General features: G+C 40.8%; 1 protein-coding gene across 1 annotated transcript in view; it reads right to left on the bottom strand.

Annotated features, from left to right (window-relative positions):
- The window catches only part of ptenb (phosphatase and tensin homolog B), a 161,565-nt gene extending 144,362 nt beyond the window's left edge, over positions 1 to 17,203 (bottom strand). The window contains exon 1 of the mRNA XM_060841878.1: positions 16,132 to 17,203. Within this exon, the coding sequence (XP_060697861.1) occupies positions 16,132 to 16,210 (79 nt within the window). The 5' untranslated portion in view covers positions 16,211 to 17,203. The remainder of the gene's footprint in view (positions 1 to 16,131) is intronic.
- Between the last annotated feature and the right edge of the window lie 203 nt (positions 17,204 to 17,406).

Below are 17,406 nucleotides of genomic sequence, written 5' to 3'. Positions count from 1 at the left end.
CTATGTGACTGTATGAGACTTTCCCCCTTCCTATAACTGCCATCCATCACATCCCCTTGGTCTTGTAAATTCCTCATTGCCTCTAACTGCCTCTCCAACCAATCCATTCGACCTGATAGGATTCGGAACCAACAGCATTTAATACAGATGTAATCCTCAGTAATCCATAAATTGTCCCTAAACTCCCATATCCAACAAAAAGAGCATATCACTCTATTAAGGGCCATTTTTGCTTTTTCAATCTACAATTCCACTCCTCTGCAAATCAAACAACTGATGGATAAAGGCAAATTACTGCAGATGCTGGAATCTGAAACCAAAAGAGAAAATGCTAGAAAATCTCAGCAGGTGTGGCAGCATCTGTAAGAAGAGAAAAGAGCTGAATTTTCGAGTCTAACTGACCCTTTGTCAAAGCTCAACATCTGATGGAATTTGGTAGCCACACCACGAAGGTCTACTTGAAAGAATGCATTTGAAACAATTATGATCATTTGTGCCAGGAGATGTTGCTGACAGCAAAGGAGGTTATCTCAGATTACAACGGGATCTTGATCAGATGGGCCAATGGGCTGAGAAGTGGCAGATGGGAGTTTAATTTAGATAAATGTGAGGTGCTGCATTTGGAAAGCAAATCTTAGCAGGACTTATACACTTAATGGTAAGGTCCTCAGGAGTGTTCCTGAAAAGAGAGACCTTGGAGTGCAGATTAATAGCTCCTTCAAAGTAGAGTCACAGGTAGATAGCATATTGAAGGAAGCATTTGATATGCTTTCCTTTATTAGTCAGAGTATTGAGTACTCCAGGAGTTGGGAGGTCATTTTGCAGCTGTACAGGACACTGTCGGAATATTGCATGCAATTCTGGTCTCTTTCCTATCAGAAAGATGTTGTGAAACTTGAAAGGGCTCAGAAAAGATTTACAAGGATGTTGCCAGGATTGGAGGATTTGAGTTAGAGGGAGAGGCTGAACAGGCTGGGCTGGTTTCCCTGGAGTGTCAACTGGAGGGCAGAGGTTTAGGGTGAGTGGGGAAAGATATAAAAGAGATTGAAGGGGCACCTTTTTCATACAGAGCATGGTACGTGTATGGAACGAGGTGCCAGAGGAAATGGTGGAGGCTAGTACAATTGCAACATTTAAAAGGCATTTGGATGGTATGTGAATAGGAAGGGTTTGGAGGGATATGGGCCAAGCGCTGACAAGTGAGACTAGATTGGGTTGGGATATCTGGTCGGCATGGACGGGTTGGATTGAAGGGTCTGTTTTCCTGCTATACATGTCTATGACTTTATGACTCTATTTGATTCCTGAAATTGCCTGTTGATTTCCTCAGCTGACTTCCTGAAATGCGCAGAGAACTTCTGGGCTGAATAATTTTTCTTTGTCTGTGATTTTGTTTCTGGCATATTCTCTATACCCAGGAACATTGGAACTGCCTGTAGTCCTCCTGAATAAACAATTTAAATGCAGTTAAAGTAGTGATCGTATATGCCAACGCTGTGTCCTTTGCAGTTCACAGTTTAGTCTGTACAGTTTTGACATTATGTTTCTAAGGAACCTGAAATTGAGCAACCACACAATGTCTGACAGCTCACGACGCACTTGATTCCTTCACTTAAGGATGATGATGATTTCAGGCATCAGACTAAATTTCCTTGCACAGTTTTCCCTCGACTTAACAACGTCATATCAGCATAGAAGATTAGTTCACTAGGGGTAGCAGAGCTTGTTAATAACTTAAACAAACAGTACTGAAGGACTTTTGCTCGAATCAAGTTGACAAACTTAACATTCGTTACACAAGAAATGTTCATAACTTGACAAGTATATATTTGATGGTGGATTATAACAGCGATAATTGACAAAAAGAGGGAAAATTCGGATCATTTTTTGCAAAATGCAATAAAATCCACATTTGCACCAAGCCTGGCTGGGATGGAAAATAGTTTCTTGATTGGAATGTTTTCCTCAAGCACATAACTTTTGAATTCATTATAGAAATCCTCTCCCCTTTTTCTCTCTTTAAGGAGAAAAAGTGTCAAAAGATCCTCTTCAATTACATTCTTAAAAAATACGCACACAAATGCAATCAATTGGCCATGTTGGTCATGGCAATGGATTCAACAATATGCAGTGAGAAGTATTTAGAGTACTTCAGGTCTTGCTGCAATTGCTGAAAGATGGTCCCAGCAAAGATTCCATTAATCTTGCTACTGCAGAAGCACCGAGTGACATGCTCTGGATTGCCATTTTTATTTCTTCTTTGCTCTTAAAGTTACTGAATAAAGAATCAGCTGTCCCAGTCACTACTACTTTAATTACTTTGTCATCTTTGAATGACCTTTTGTGCTTTGCCGGAAGATAGCAAACATAAAATGATGCTTTGCTGCAGGCTTTACCTACTCTGCAAACGTATGAAAGAAAAACTGCTGAGCTTTCAAAATGCAGACAGCTCATAAACCTACTTTGTCCGAACCATGCTGTTCAAGGGAAGGCCATCTTCTGATTTCCTTTGTGACGTGTGGGGCCATTCTTTTAATTATCAATATATACTAGTGGCATAAGGCAAATGCTCTCATCTTTTACAGCTAGAAACAGAAGTTAATTTTCTCAATCCATGTGGAAATGGTACATCTTTGACTTCTTTTTAGATGGTCCAAATTAATTACTAATCATTATTGCTTTACCTTGTAGTTTATAATATCACTCTGCCACTGCTCACACAGCAGGTAGACTTTTTTATCTTCACTTCTGATGATTTAGAAAGTTGTTGGCTGCATTTAGTAATGGAGGCATGGGGATGTCACTTGTAGTCACTATGTTTCTGGGGTGACTAGACGGTTTGCATTGTTTGGAATATGGAGATGGAATATGGTAGCATTCCCTATAATTTTTCTTTGTCCCACACAGATCTACTACATAAGCAGCTGAAGGAGAAAAACCATAGAATACAGGTAGAGGAGCAGGAGCTCCCCTTGCAGAGTGTTTGCAAGAACATGATGGGCTGTAAAGTCTCCCATGTTTCTAGTACTGTAATGTACTGGCTTTATATTTGTTCCTAGTATATTTGTTTTTTTCATATTACCACTACAAAACTTATTTTGCCCTGCAATGGTAGTCCATCATGACTGAAGTGAGACAGAGTGCAAAAGACTTGCAAAGCCTGTTAACAGCACGAATGTCTCTCCAGCCACATGAATACAGCAAGGTACATGGATGGGCAATGAAATCAATGTGGTAAGGGAATGAAGGGAGGTAGTAAAGTCAAGAATCAGAGATCTGTTTTAGACACCAGTGAACCACTTAATCCCATTTTCCAACTCTTGGTCCATAGGCTAGAGGCTATGGCAATGCAAATAAATACCTTTTACATGAAAGTTTCTTCTTATTCACCCTATCAATGTCCCTCAGTCTTAAGCACCTCCCACAGTTCCCCCCCTCAACCTTAGCTGCTCCAAGGGAAACAACTTCAACAAATCCAATCTTTCTTCACAGCCAAGACTCCCCCAGCTCAGGCAGCCTTCTGGTAAATCTCCTCTGCACCCCCTTAATTGAACCATATCTTTCCTGTGACGTGGTGACGAGAACTGCATGCAGTATCCAATTGTAGTTTAAACTGCATTTTGTAATGTTCTGGCAAAAGCTCCCTGCTCTTACATTCTATGATTTGTTGGGCAAAAGTATTTGTTCCTGACCATTTCATCTCCCAATCTTTCTACTTTCAGGGATCTTTACAAACACTCTGATTTCTAGGATGCTATTATAGAGTCAGAGACCCTTCGGTCCAACCAGTCCATGCCAAATGTCTTGTCAGCCCTCCAAATTGCTTTGTCTCATACCTTTTTATTTGAATTCCATTTGCTACTGATTTGTCCACCTGACCAGCTCATTGATATCCTCCTGCAGCTTACAGCTTACTATTAACACCCTATCAATTTGTGTCATCTGCAAACATCTTGATCATACCACCTATATTTAAACCCAAATGATTAATGTACACCACAAACAGAAAGGGCCCCAGTACCAAGCCCTGCAAAATCTCCTGGAAACAGATTTCCAGTCTCAGAAACATCCCTCTGCTTCTTGCCTCTCAGCCAATTTTGGAATCCAAAGCATGTAGGATCCATTGGGTTTACCTTCATGAACAGTCTGCCACAAGGGACATTATCAAAAGCCTTGCGAAAGTGCATGCAGCCACATGCTTTATTCTAATCAAAAGAAAAATACTAATTCCTTCAAGAATATGAAATCCTGGTTAAATCCCATGGAGTTAGTGTGAACCCTGTCTTAACTTGTTTGAAGCCAGAGCTAATTATAACAGTAACATGATAGTAAAAATTAAATTGTATTAAAAATTTTGAACACAGCTTATAAAAGTAACAGCAAAGGACTCCAGGATACAGTATTTACAAAATATAGTACCTAACTTGCTACATAGCCCATAACCTAATCTCTGAAACAAACCTACAGCTTACAAGGCTGCTGCTTCATGAAGTGCTTTGTCACAACTACAAAAAGAATAGCATTTAATGTAATCCAAAGCGCGTGTTTTACAGAAGTAAAAGAGCAGGACACTCATAAGTAGCCAATGATTCCAGCTTGCCGAGAATGCTTGAAATACAGATTTGCTTGCTACTCTTGTTATCAGGAAACAATACATAAAATACTATTGCAATCAAAACCTATTTAACAGATCAATCGGATAAAGGGTTAACAATTTTTTTTGCACAACTGTATTCTTCATCACGAACCAACTGTAAACAGCCAGGAAGTCTCTCCACTTCAGGAGGATACCTAGTAAGTCCATGGACAATCATGAACCACAATCCAAATCACATGGAAAGCCTATGAACATTTTGGTTTTAGAAAGGTAAATGCAATCCAAGATATCCCTTTTATTGAAAGTAGCACAAAGATTACACTTAGTGAAATTAGAATTAATGAATCATGCAGTACAGAAGAGGCCCATTTGGTCTGTACTGCCAAAACTATATTAAATCTAAACTAGCCCCACTTTTCACTCCTCAGCCCACAGCCTTGAATGTCATGACATTAAACGAATATCCAAGTAGAGTCACAGAGCTGCACAGCACGGAAACAGACCCTTCATCCAACTCGTCCATGCCGACCAGATATCCCAACCTAATCGAGACCCATTTGCCTGCACCTACCCCATATCACTCCAACCCTTCCCAGTCATACACCCATCCAGATGCCTTTTAAAATGTTGCACCTGTACCAGCCTCCACCACTTCCTCTGACAGCTCATTCCATACACACACCATCCTCTGCATCAAAAAGTTGCTCCTTAGGTCCCTTTTATATCTTTCCCCTCCTAAACCTATGCCCTCTAGTACTGGACTTCCCCACCCCAGGGAAAAGACTTTGTCTATTTATCTTATCCATGCCCCTCATGATCTTATAAACATCCATAAGGTCACCCCTCAGCCTCAAGACGCTCCAGGGAAAACACCCCAGCCTATTCAGCCTCTCCCTGTAGCTCAAATCCTCTAACCTTGACAACATCCTTGAAAGGGTTCAGAAAAGATTTACAAGTTTTACAACATCCTTCCGATAGGAAGGAGCCGAGAATTGCATGCAATATTCCAAGTGGCCGAACCAACATCCTATACAGCCGCAACATGACCGCCTAATTCCTATACTCAGTACTCTAACCAATAACATCCTTTTGGAAATCCAATTCAGGGCAGGACATACACAGTTCACAGTAAGGTCATGGGGAGTGTTGCTGAACAAAGAAACCTTGGAGTGCAAGTTCATAGTTCCTTAAAATCGCTGTCGATAGATAAGATAGTAAAAAGGGCATTTGGTATGCTTTCCTTTATTGGTCAGCGCATTGAATTAATGGGTTGGAAGGTCATGTTGCCGCTGCACAGGACATTGGTCAGGCCACTTTTGGAATACTATGTGCAATTCTGGTCTCCCTCCTACAGGAAGGATGTTGTGAAACTTGAAAGGGTCTATAAAAGATTTCTATATGGGTATATGAATACGAAGGGTGCTCGCAAATGGGACGAGATTAATTTAGGATAAGAATGTGTACACGTAGGGAAACAGTTAAGTTTTGAGTTCTATTAAACAAGAGTTCCAGCTGAGCATAACTCAGATCAGATGAGTAAAAAGTGAGGTCTGCAGATGCTGGAGATCAGAGCTGAAAATGTGTTGCTGGTTAAAGCACAGCAGGTTAGGCAGCATCCAAGGAATAGGAAATTCGACATTTCGGGCCAGAGCCCTTCATCAGGAATGAGGAGAATGTGCCAGGCAGGCTAAGATAAAAGGTAGGGAGGAGGGACTTGGGGGAGGGGCGATGGAGATGTGATAGGTGGAAGGAGGTCAAGGTGAGGGTGATAGGTTGGAGTGGGGTGGGGGCGGAGAGGTCAGGAAGAAGATTGCAGGTTAGGAGGGCGGTGCTGAGTTGAGGGAACCGACTGAGACAAGGTGGGGGGAGGGGAAATGAGGAAACTGGAGAAATTTGAGTTCATTCCTTGTGGTTGGAGGGTTCCCAGGCAGAAGATGAGGCGCTCCTCCTCCAACCGTCGTGTTGTTATGTTTTGCCGATGGAGGAGTCCAAGGACCTGCATGTCCTCGGTGGAGTGGGAGGGAGTCCTTGGACTCCTCCATCGGCAGAACATAACAACACGACGGCTGGAGGAGGAGCGCCTCATCTTCCGCCTGGGAACCCTCCAACCACAAGGAATGAACTCAGATTTCTCCAGTTTCCTCATTTCCCCTCCCCCCACCTTGTCTCAGTCGGTTCCCTCAACTCAGCACCGCCCTCCTAACCTGCAATCTTCTTCCTGACCTCTCCGCCCCCACCCCACTCCAACCTATCACCCTCACCTTGACCTCCTTCCACCTATCACATCTCCATCGCCCCTCCCCCAAGTCCCTCCTCCCTACCTTTTATCTTAGCCTGCCTGGCACATTCTCCTCATTCCTGATGAAGGGCTCTGGCCCAAAACGTCGAATTTCCTGTTCCTTGGATGCTGCCTAACCTGCTGTGCTTTAACCAGCAACACATTTTCAGCTCAGATCAGATAAGAGCTTGCAGTTAACAAAGGGGTGTTGGAGGCAAGGGTATTGGGTTAAGAATGTGGAAAAGCATTCATTATGTAGAGCTATTTAACAAGATGAAGAAGCATTCAATATGTAAAGTCAGTTAATAAGGTGAAAAATATTCATTGTGTAACACCACATGGCTTAATCTTTACTATTGACAGTCACTGATTGTCCTGGTCACCTAATCAGTATGTATGTTGCCTTGTCTGGATGCACCTCCTTGTAAATAACTGTATAATTCATTAAGGAACTGTTATTCCAGAGAAGACCAAAAACTCATATCCCCATGCACATGGGCGATCATTGTCTCTCCCTCCAGAGCCAGGAGTAAAGACAAAGGAGATAAAACTATACTGTGTCTCTGAGCATTCTGCATCAACTGGAGGCAAAAATGGGACAACAAGGATATCAGGTCAGCATGGACCAGTTAGACTGAAGGGTTTGTCTCTGTACATTCTGTGACACCACTTTTTAAAAGATTTGAGGTTACCTGCCTCATCTACCCTCACAGGCCCGACATTCCAGATCCCACCATCCACTGGGTGAAAAAGGTTTATCTCAAATCCCATCTAAACCTCCTTCCTTCCACCTTAAAATTATGTTCCCTTGTTACAGACCCTTCAACTAAGGGGAAGAGCTACTTTTCATCCATCCTATACGTGCCCCAAATTTTATGCACCTATCAGGTCCTCCCTCAACCTTCTCTGTTCCAAAGAAAGCAAATCTAAACTTATCCAGCCCCTCTTCATAGATACAGCTGTAACTACTAAAACAATTTTGAAACTTGATGCATTTTCCCCCACACCTGCTCTTTAGATGACTCCAAAGAAAACTGGACTCTTTTAAAAAAAATACATAGGCCACGAACTACCAAATTCTGTCAGAATAAGTTATTTTATTTATATCACAATAAGTGCAAACAGGCCCAGATACTCAGAGAGGGTATCATACACATAATGACAACTTTGCAAAATTTTATCTTCCACAAGAGACTAGTAAGATTGTATTCCCATTTCATAAAGACCTTAGAATGTTTTGAGCATCAATTTGTGTATTCACCCCTCTAAAAAGCTTTTGTGTCGGAATCTGTGCCATGCGGAAAAGGATGGATCGTACATAGTCATTATTAATCAGCAAGTTTCAGAAAGCATCATGGTAGGCCTTGCCACTTAGCTGGGTGCTGTCACTAAACATGTGAAATATGTTTCGTTTCCTTTTAATTTTCTCATCTTCAAACTGGTTCTGATCTCCATCTGCAATCACTGTGGATTCAGAGCCCAACAAGCTCCAAAAATGTCCAACAATTTTGAAACTACTCTCTAAATCACTTGTTATACTACCTTCAAACTAAAGATAAGCCTTGCATTCATTAGCAAAAAAGAAGTTAAATCAATTTTCAGGAGACCTACTGCTGAACTCAATCAGATGTGATGTGATATTGATTATAGAACTCAACATGTCTGACAACAATCATTTTGGCATGACAATTGTGTTTTGGCTAATTTCAGTGTGTACACATCATACTTCATTACTCAATTTGAGGTTCTGGATCAGAAAAGGGACCTAGATTTCAGAAGTGGCATGCAGCCACACTCTTACTCGAGTCAGTAGGTAATGGATCCAACTCCCACTCCAGAGACTTAAACACAAAGTCTATGCAGATGCTAGCTTTTCAGTCTACGTAAAAGATTCCACTGTGCTGTTCAGAGTGAAAGCAATCATACTGGTTTATAAACAACTATCTATCGCCAAAAAAATCATAGCTTGTAAAATAAATTGTCTATTACAACCATGTTGCTATTTGTGGGACTGTACTGTCTACAAACTCAACAGAACAATTACCAATGTGATTATCAAGGTCAATAACAATGCTATTGAACAGCATTTACTCTTCAACAATTTTTTCACTGATGCTCAGTTTGAGTTCTACCAGGAACTCTTGACTCCACACCTCATTTCAGCCATAGTGTGAATATGGAGTAGAAAGCTCAATTCCAGATGTGCAGCAACCAAGTTGCTGTCCTTGACATCAGGCAGTTTCAGGCATTATGAACCTGAAACTACTGAAGTCAATGAGAATGGGGATATGGAAAAACAATTTGATTACAATACACTTGGTACAAAAGATGATGGTAGTGGTTGGAACCTAAAAATGTCAGCCTCCGTCACTGCTGCAGGAATTGCTCATGGCAGTGTCTAAGGCCCAAACACCTTTATCTGCTTCAATAACTTGCCTTCAATTGAAAACTTATCCAATACATTCACAACGTCTCAGATAATGGAAGTAGTTCATGTCTCTTTGCAGCAAAGCTTGAACAATACTGGCATTCAGGCCAAAATTAACAGGAAATGCCCATCTCAAAAGAGAATCTATTCACGTCCCCTACACACCTAACAGAATTATTACTTAAATCCGAAGGCCATTGACCAAAACATTAACTGGACCAGATGCATTAACATTGTGACAAGTATAGGTCAATGGCTGATTAGTCCTGAAGCAGATAGCTGAATTCCTGACATCCCAAAGCCTTTGCATTATCTACATGGCACAAGGAGTGTTAAGGAATACGCTCCATACTTCAAATACAACTCCAACGATTCTCAAGACATTCAACACTGACCAGTACAAAGTTGTCCACTCTATTCATCCACCACTCATGCAGAGCTGCAGTGTTTTGCATCCACAAGGTGCAACTCAACATACAACTCATTAAGGCCTCTTAAGCAACACTTGTGATCTCTAGTGCCTTGACGGATAAGGACAAGCAGGAATACCACTGTTCCCCTCCAAGCTTAACCCGACTTGGTAATATATTATTGCTCTATCATAATCACTGGGTCCAAGTTATGAAATCACTTTCAAAACCACTTCTGAAAAAAATGTAGAAGTGCTGCAGTGTATTGACAGTATGTATAATGTTTCAAGAAGGCAGTGTACCTCCATGTTCTCAAAGGCCATATCGAATGAGCAATAAACATGAGCAGCAGATACCCACATCCAAGAAGCTAACCTTTTTTAAAAAAATACAATTGCTATGATTCTTACAATACAACAAAAAATTCATCTACATCCTCAGGATGCCCTAATGAGGTATAAGATGTTATGCCAGCACAGTCTGATTAAAGAAGGTTGGCACGAGGGCCAAATGATCCTAAAGGAGGCCATCTGTGATGATTCCTTAATATCATTCATTTGAACAACAACAGGGCTTAAGGAACAGACTTTTTCACTCAGACATGGTCCAAAGAATTAGGGAAGGTTTAAATCAATGCAGATTAATAATGGGAGAGCTATAAAAACACACTGTACAAAAGTTAGATTAGATACCAGAAAGCATTTCACAAAAATAATCAAAAACAATCATTGCAGCCCTACAAAAAGGTGCAAGAATTCCTTTGTCAGGCAAATGTAAAATTTCATTAAGTATTAAAAGTATTAATAGCCAAAACTGGCCATGATAGTTCTTATTTTACCCTTCCCAGATTGGCATTGAAGGTGTGCCATGTGTGGACAAGATAGGCTTGATTTAATTGTCTGTATTTTTCAAAAATATATTATAATGTATTCATCCAAATCAATGCAAATTTTAAATCATGACATAAACTGCAGCTTTTTTCAACTCTACCTTTTGTTACTTATAAGTGATGCCAAACCAAAACAGTTAATTTGTTGAAGAACATTATACATTTGAATTTTCTAAATATTTTACAATTCAAAAAATGTCTTCCACCAAACAAGTTCATTTCACTAAAACTTCAATTCATGTTTCATGAGTGATAACATTTGTCAAATCTCTTAACTCAGCTCAGCTTCATGAACCTGGCTTGTCAGTATATTTAACTGGAAGCCAAGAAGAAAAGCAAGATATCTTACAACAGCGAATTTCGTTGCCAAAAGCTGAACTTAAGTGTAGTCTAGCCAGAGAGGTACTCACACAAACCTTCAAATATACCGTTCCATGCAATGGGGATATGTAGACCTGTTCCTATAAATTTTACCTCTCAATTTAAATTTATATTACTATGACCAGCTAGCTGCAGGTGGATTAATAATAACTCATCACAATAACATAACAAATCACTCCAGATGTGACTCCAATAGTCCCATTAAAATGATAGATTCTTGAGAATTTCTTCCAATTGTTTGACTTGATGTGTTCAACTTTGCTCCAGATCATACATTTATTTCAATGGAAAAATTATTATATTTTCTTTCAGTTGGCTGATCAAAGCAGCAAATACTTACTACAGACGGAGCATCTTGAGCATTAACGTAAAGATATGTGAGCTCTCACATATGATTGGGTGCAGCAATCCAATGAAAACAGACCGTCAGCTGTAATTCTATGAACCAGTTTGGGGGAAGGGAAAAAACATACTACATTCACTGAGGCTGAAGGAAGAAAAATTATTCCAAGCCAGATCCTCATTGTTGCACACTGTCAGCAGACTGACATTAAAAATATCCCCCACATAGCTTTGGCTTAGGAAAGAAGATCACAATCCAATAATTGAAGAAATCCTCAAACTACAAGAATTGCATCTAAATACAAGTGTCACATAACAGAGCAAAACACTGGTATTCTTCATGAGCTACTACATGCAGTAATCTATTACAGCAATCGGTGCCAAAGCGTATAAATGATCTGGATATGAGTAGTGGAGGTATGCTTGGTAAGTTTGCAAATAATACCAACATTGGCACAATGGACAGTGAAGATTATCAACAGGAACTTGATTCGGTGGGCCAATGAGCCAAAGAGTAGTAGATGGAATTTAATTTAGAATAGTGTGAGGTGTTGTATTTTGGTAAGACAAACTGGGGCAGGACTTATACAGTTAATAGTAGGCCTCTAGGGTTTCAGGTGCATAGTCCTTAAAAGTGAAGTCACAGGTAGACAGGTTGGCAGAATCAGCTTTTGGCACACTTGCCTTCATTGGTCAGAACACATATAGAACATTGGGTGAGGCCACTTTTAGAATACTGCTATTAATTCTGGTTGCCCTTCTATAGGAAGGATGTTAAACTTGAGAGAGTGCAGAGAAGATTTAAAGCATGTTGCCAGGACTTGAGGGTTTGAGTTATAGGGAGAGGCTGAAGAGACCGGGGATTTTTCCCCGGGAGCATTGCAGTCTGAAGGGTGATCTTCCAGAGGTTTGTAAAATCATAAGGGGCACAGTTGAGTGAATTGACAAGCTGTTTTTCTTAGGGTGTTTCAGAATTAGAGAACATATGTTTAAAGTGAGGGGGGAAAAGGTAATAAAAGGAACCTAAGGAGCAACGTTTTCACGCAGAGGGTGGTGTGTGTATGGAACGAGCTGCCAGAGGAAGTGGTGGAGATGGGTATACAGTAAATACAATTAAAAGGCATCTGGATAGGTATTTGAATAAAAAGTGTTTGGAGTGATATGGGCCAAGTGCTGGCAAATGGGAATAGGTCAGATTGGGAAGTCTGGTGAGCATGGAAGAACTGGACCAAATGGTCTGTTTCCATGCTGAGTGACTCTGACTTTATGACACTGTGCCTGAATAACAACAGAATCTTAAGGAAAACACTCATTTTCTTAAAAAAGAACAGATTAATCTAAGTAATCAAACAGCAGAACTTCAGATACTTTGACGACTGCTATAACATACACAATCTACAATGCACACCAAATATTAGGTTCATTCCTCTGAAATAGTAACACATTCTTGAACTGAGTTAGGTTTCTGGACTCCTAACTGAATCTCCTACTTCTGGCTTTCTCTCAACTCTTTGGACATTTTTCTTTGCAAATGTCTCAATTTTGCATTGCCTTATGTAAATGCCAATGAAGTGGTTTGTAATCTTGGGACTGTATCTGAAAATTACATATTACATTGTGGGAAACAGAAATTCAAATGTCAGATCACAATAGATGCCTTAAGACAGTATCTCAAGTTGTTTCAAATACAATTAATTACTTCTTACACTGTAACAAAAAGCAGCGGAGAATCACTGATATTTGCCTATACAACAAGATCTCAGTAAGAGCGATGGGATAAATGATCAATTAGTATATTTAGTATAGACAGTTCAAGGATTATTAGTCAGGAAACATTTTAATATAATGGGAAGAAGTCTGTACATTAGAATTACGCACATAGCATTTACTGTTTCATTCAAAAGGATAAAATGTCCAACAATGCAGGACGCACATGGGAATACACCAAAATGTCAGCTTAGAATTTTGTATTCCAATCCTATTAGTAGAACCCCAAACGACAACAATCTGCCTCAGATGCAACAGTGCTAACTACAGAGCCACTCTGTCACACAAGAACAGAATCAAAGCTGAATCAGATATTGTACAAGTTGCACTTACACAGGCCCTATAACAAAATAAAATATCCCATATCACTTACACCATGCACACAGTAAGTCATGTTCCTCATCTAACCAGTGTTAGAACATCCTCAATAGATGACAGCCATCAATGACTGAATCGCATGACTTAAGTGAAAGCCATTGCACCATGTAATCTAAACTGTTGCAGCGGAAATGTAAAACACATTAACGTCTACCAACATGGGTATAATATGGATTTAAACTTATTAATGGATACAATACAAAGTAAATATTACAAATGTTGTAGCTTAACAGTGACTACTACTCACTGAAGAATACCAATTTCATTTTTATCCAGATTTTATATCTCTGCTCATCCCAACTGTGAATGCACAAAACCAAAACTAGATTGGATTGAAAAATCAAAAAACCTGCAATATTTTAAACATAAGTCTTAAAATTTCGCAAAATCTCAGATTAAGGGTCAACATTAAAATGTATAAAATGTGCATGCTTCCCGCATGCGTGTGGCATTGTCATCGAGTCAGAGACGTACAGCACAGAAACAGACTCTTCAGTCCAACTCTTCCATGCCAACCAGGTATCCCAACCTAATCTAGTCCTATTTGCCAGCAATTGGCCCATAGCCCTCCAAACCCTTCCTATTCATATGCCCATCCAAGTGTCTTTGAAATGTTGCAATTGTACCAGCCTTCACAACTTCCTCTGGCAGCTCATTGCATATGCACACAAACCTCTGCGTGAAAAAGTTGCCCTTTAGGTCCCTTTTATATCTTTCCCCTCTCACCCTAAACCTATACCGTCTAGTCCAGGTCTCCCCCACCCCAGAGATAAGACTTAGTCTGTATATCCTATCCATGTTCCTCATGATTTTATAAACCTCTAAAAGGTCACCCCCTCAGCCTTCGACACTCCAGGGAAAACTTTTGTTAAATGAAAACAGCTACCCTTTGAGCTCAAACGTGAATGAAGCATACTTCATTAACAGCTTTGTTTTGCTTCATTTTTGAGTCAAGTTTCAAAGGGCTTTCCAAATGTTAGCAGGTTTCTCAATTTATATTTCAAGTAGAATTATACTATACTGTATGAAACCCAAACAATTTATAAAGTTCATCACATATAAAACAGCCATACTATATTCAAGGAGCATTTTCAATATATTTTCCTGTCCAGTAGATCGGAGTTACAGGGGTTTCTTTCAAACGTTGTCATAATTAACCTAAAACAGTATCAGTCAAGTACTAAAGAAAATCATTCCTGAATGCTATGTTGCCATTATTTACAAAATAGTGTTACCTCAGCAGCTCTGCCTCCAAATATTCAACTGACATTATGCAAATGTCTTGCATACATATACCACAAAGTTTTACACCTGAGCAAAGGAAACTGTGAAAACAAGCAAAATTGATTAACCAAAATGTCAACACAAACGTGCCAACCAGTGGAAAACTCAGTTGTACAAACACACAAATTGGATTCTGAACGAATAAGTTGTGTTTCATCAAAAGGCACAATTCAATTTAGCCTAATGTGCATAATGGACATGCAAGTGTATTGAGCTGCAACAGTCACATTCCACAAACAGGAGTTTCAGTACATTTTGCTCCTAAGTGTCGAACCATTTTACAAAAAAAAGTCAAATTGCAGCTAAGCCTAATCTAGTGAAAATTCAAACTACATTACACGCTATTTCAAACTGTAGCAGTGCACAAGATCATTGCGTCTTGTAATTTAAACTGATGCACCATGACATCACCACCATAAACTGCTTGTTACAGTACTCCCATTGCACGTTACTGTATTCCGTCCTTCTATTAAACTGCCAAACTAGAAGGCCAACGGTATCATAGCAAGATCAGCAAAATTACCAGTCACTAGATCCATTCAAGTCAAGCAAATACAACTTCAAATGACTTTAAATCATTGTTAGTGACGATATATATCAAAACCACAATGTCACGAGCTCTTAAATGTAACCATAGTCTACTACCCAATTCAGAGATACCTGATTCACTGTATGCAAAGTAAAAATTCAACTCCTGAATACTCGTAATTTGCAATAATAGCAACGTAAAAGCAATCATCCTCATGCTTGCAAAGTTATTAGTTTTAATTATACGCAAGATCGTGCAAAAATACTGAACATGTAAACATACATTTAAAAATTGTTTAAGAGATATTAAACATTTTAGTCAAAGTCACAAAATTAACTTCACCCATTCTAATGTAGGCCAAGACCTAATCACACTCTGTACAGTACTTATGCCCCCCTGCAGAGGCTACGCATGGCAGCTATAGATCTGTACAAAAGGTATTTCAGTACCACAAAGCAACGTATACAATGACATTACACATTCAACTTATAATGCCAGGCCCGCACACCTAATTACTCATACTTCTTAAAAAAACAAAAAGGAACTCACCCAACATTTCAATGCAGTCATTTGCGAGTTACTCAATTTAATTATACTCCAACACTGAATATGATCAATTTGTTAAAATTGTGTAATATCTCTCCGTTTCTGCAAGAGGGTCTCCTCTCACTTATCTAATATGATGGTTGGGGGGGGGGGGGCGGAAAAGACTGCATGGATTGTCTTTGCACGTCTCCATTCAAACCTTGATTCAGTAAAGCAATATGAAAGACGCAATATTTCAAACCACCTTCCACCACTACCACCATCCTCCCCACCCCCAACCTTACAAAAAGAAAAATGGATACATGTCAAGTCCAAGTCGAACCCGTCTTCCTGGTATCTTCTCTTGTTCCTGCTGACAAGTTCTTTAATTCTCGAAGCCATGCCTGTGCGATCCTGGTTGAAGGGGGGAGGTGGAGGTGGTGGTGAATGTGGAAATGGGTTTGTTGGCTCCCTTCTGGCTTGCTGTCACACAGGGGCCTAACACCCAGTTCCACAACACACACACACACTCTCTCTCTCTCTTTCAAACTACCTCTTGCCTTCCCCCCCGACTCCGTTAATATCCTCCGCAGGAGTAGGAAAGGACCGGGGGGGGGGGGGGGGGTTTGCTCCGGCTTCTTCAGATGACCATCGAAGGGAATGAAAAAGGGGGTTTGCGGGTGGCAATAATCCAAGGGGAGGGGAGGGGAGGGAAGGGGGGAGGTTAAAAAGTAAAACCCTTTAACCAGAGGAGTTGGTGGGGGTAAGACGGCGGCCACATTCACCGCCTCTCGCTGCGATTATCCCTCCTCCTCCTCCACGATCGCCTCCACCGCCGCCGCCGCCGTTACCGTCGGTCGGGGGGTGGGGGGAGCTGAGAGGCAGGGGAATGGAGGGAGGGGAAAAAAAAATCTCTCTGCCCTTCCTGTAAAAAAAAGAAAATGATTTTTTTTTCCAAAAAAAAATAATCCGAAGAAGTCGATTCCTTTTTCCCCTCTCCGCTGTCAATAAATTACACGTTGTAGAAAATACATCCGTGGCTACTCTCCGATCAGAAATAATAATCCACACACTCCGTGATCCGGATCCAATCCGTATTAAAAAATTATAAGCATCATTTTTTCAGAAAAAGTCAGCAGGAAGCCGAGCTTCCCCTCCAGCACACGCACACTTGCTCCTCTTTCTTTTTTTTTCCTCTTTCTTTCCTTCCTTTTTCTTTCTCGGCCGATCGCCCTGGCCCTGGCCCCGGCCCTGGCCACGGCTCCAGCTCCAGCTCCGGCTCCGGCCACGGCACCGACTCCAGCTTCTTCCCCCCCTCCCCTCCCCCTCCAAAGCTGCTGCTACGGCCGCCGCCGGACTCTCAGGCTTCCATTATGGCTTCCCAGGGAAAAAAAAAGCGCAATGGCCCCGAGTGGGAATGAGTGAGAGAGAGAGAGACAGAGACAGAGTAAGTGTGTGTATGTAACCCTCCGCCTATTAAGATATAGTCCCTGCCTTCTCTCCACTCAACCGTTCCACCTCCTTCGTCCCCCTTGCAGCCGCTGTCCAGGGATTGACTTGTACCCTCTACCAAGCCACCCTTCGGATTTCAGGGCCGG

Source organism: Hemiscyllium ocellatum, chromosome 22 (assembly GCF_020745735.1).
Source record: "Hemiscyllium ocellatum isolate sHemOce1 chromosome 22, sHemOce1.pat.X.cur, whole genome shotgun sequence".
Lineage (NCBI taxonomy): Eukaryota > Metazoa > Chordata > Chondrichthyes > Orectolobiformes > Hemiscylliidae > Hemiscyllium > Hemiscyllium ocellatum.
The sequence above is the reverse complement of the archived record's forward strand: the minus strand, read 5'-3'. Positions and strand labels throughout refer to the sequence as shown.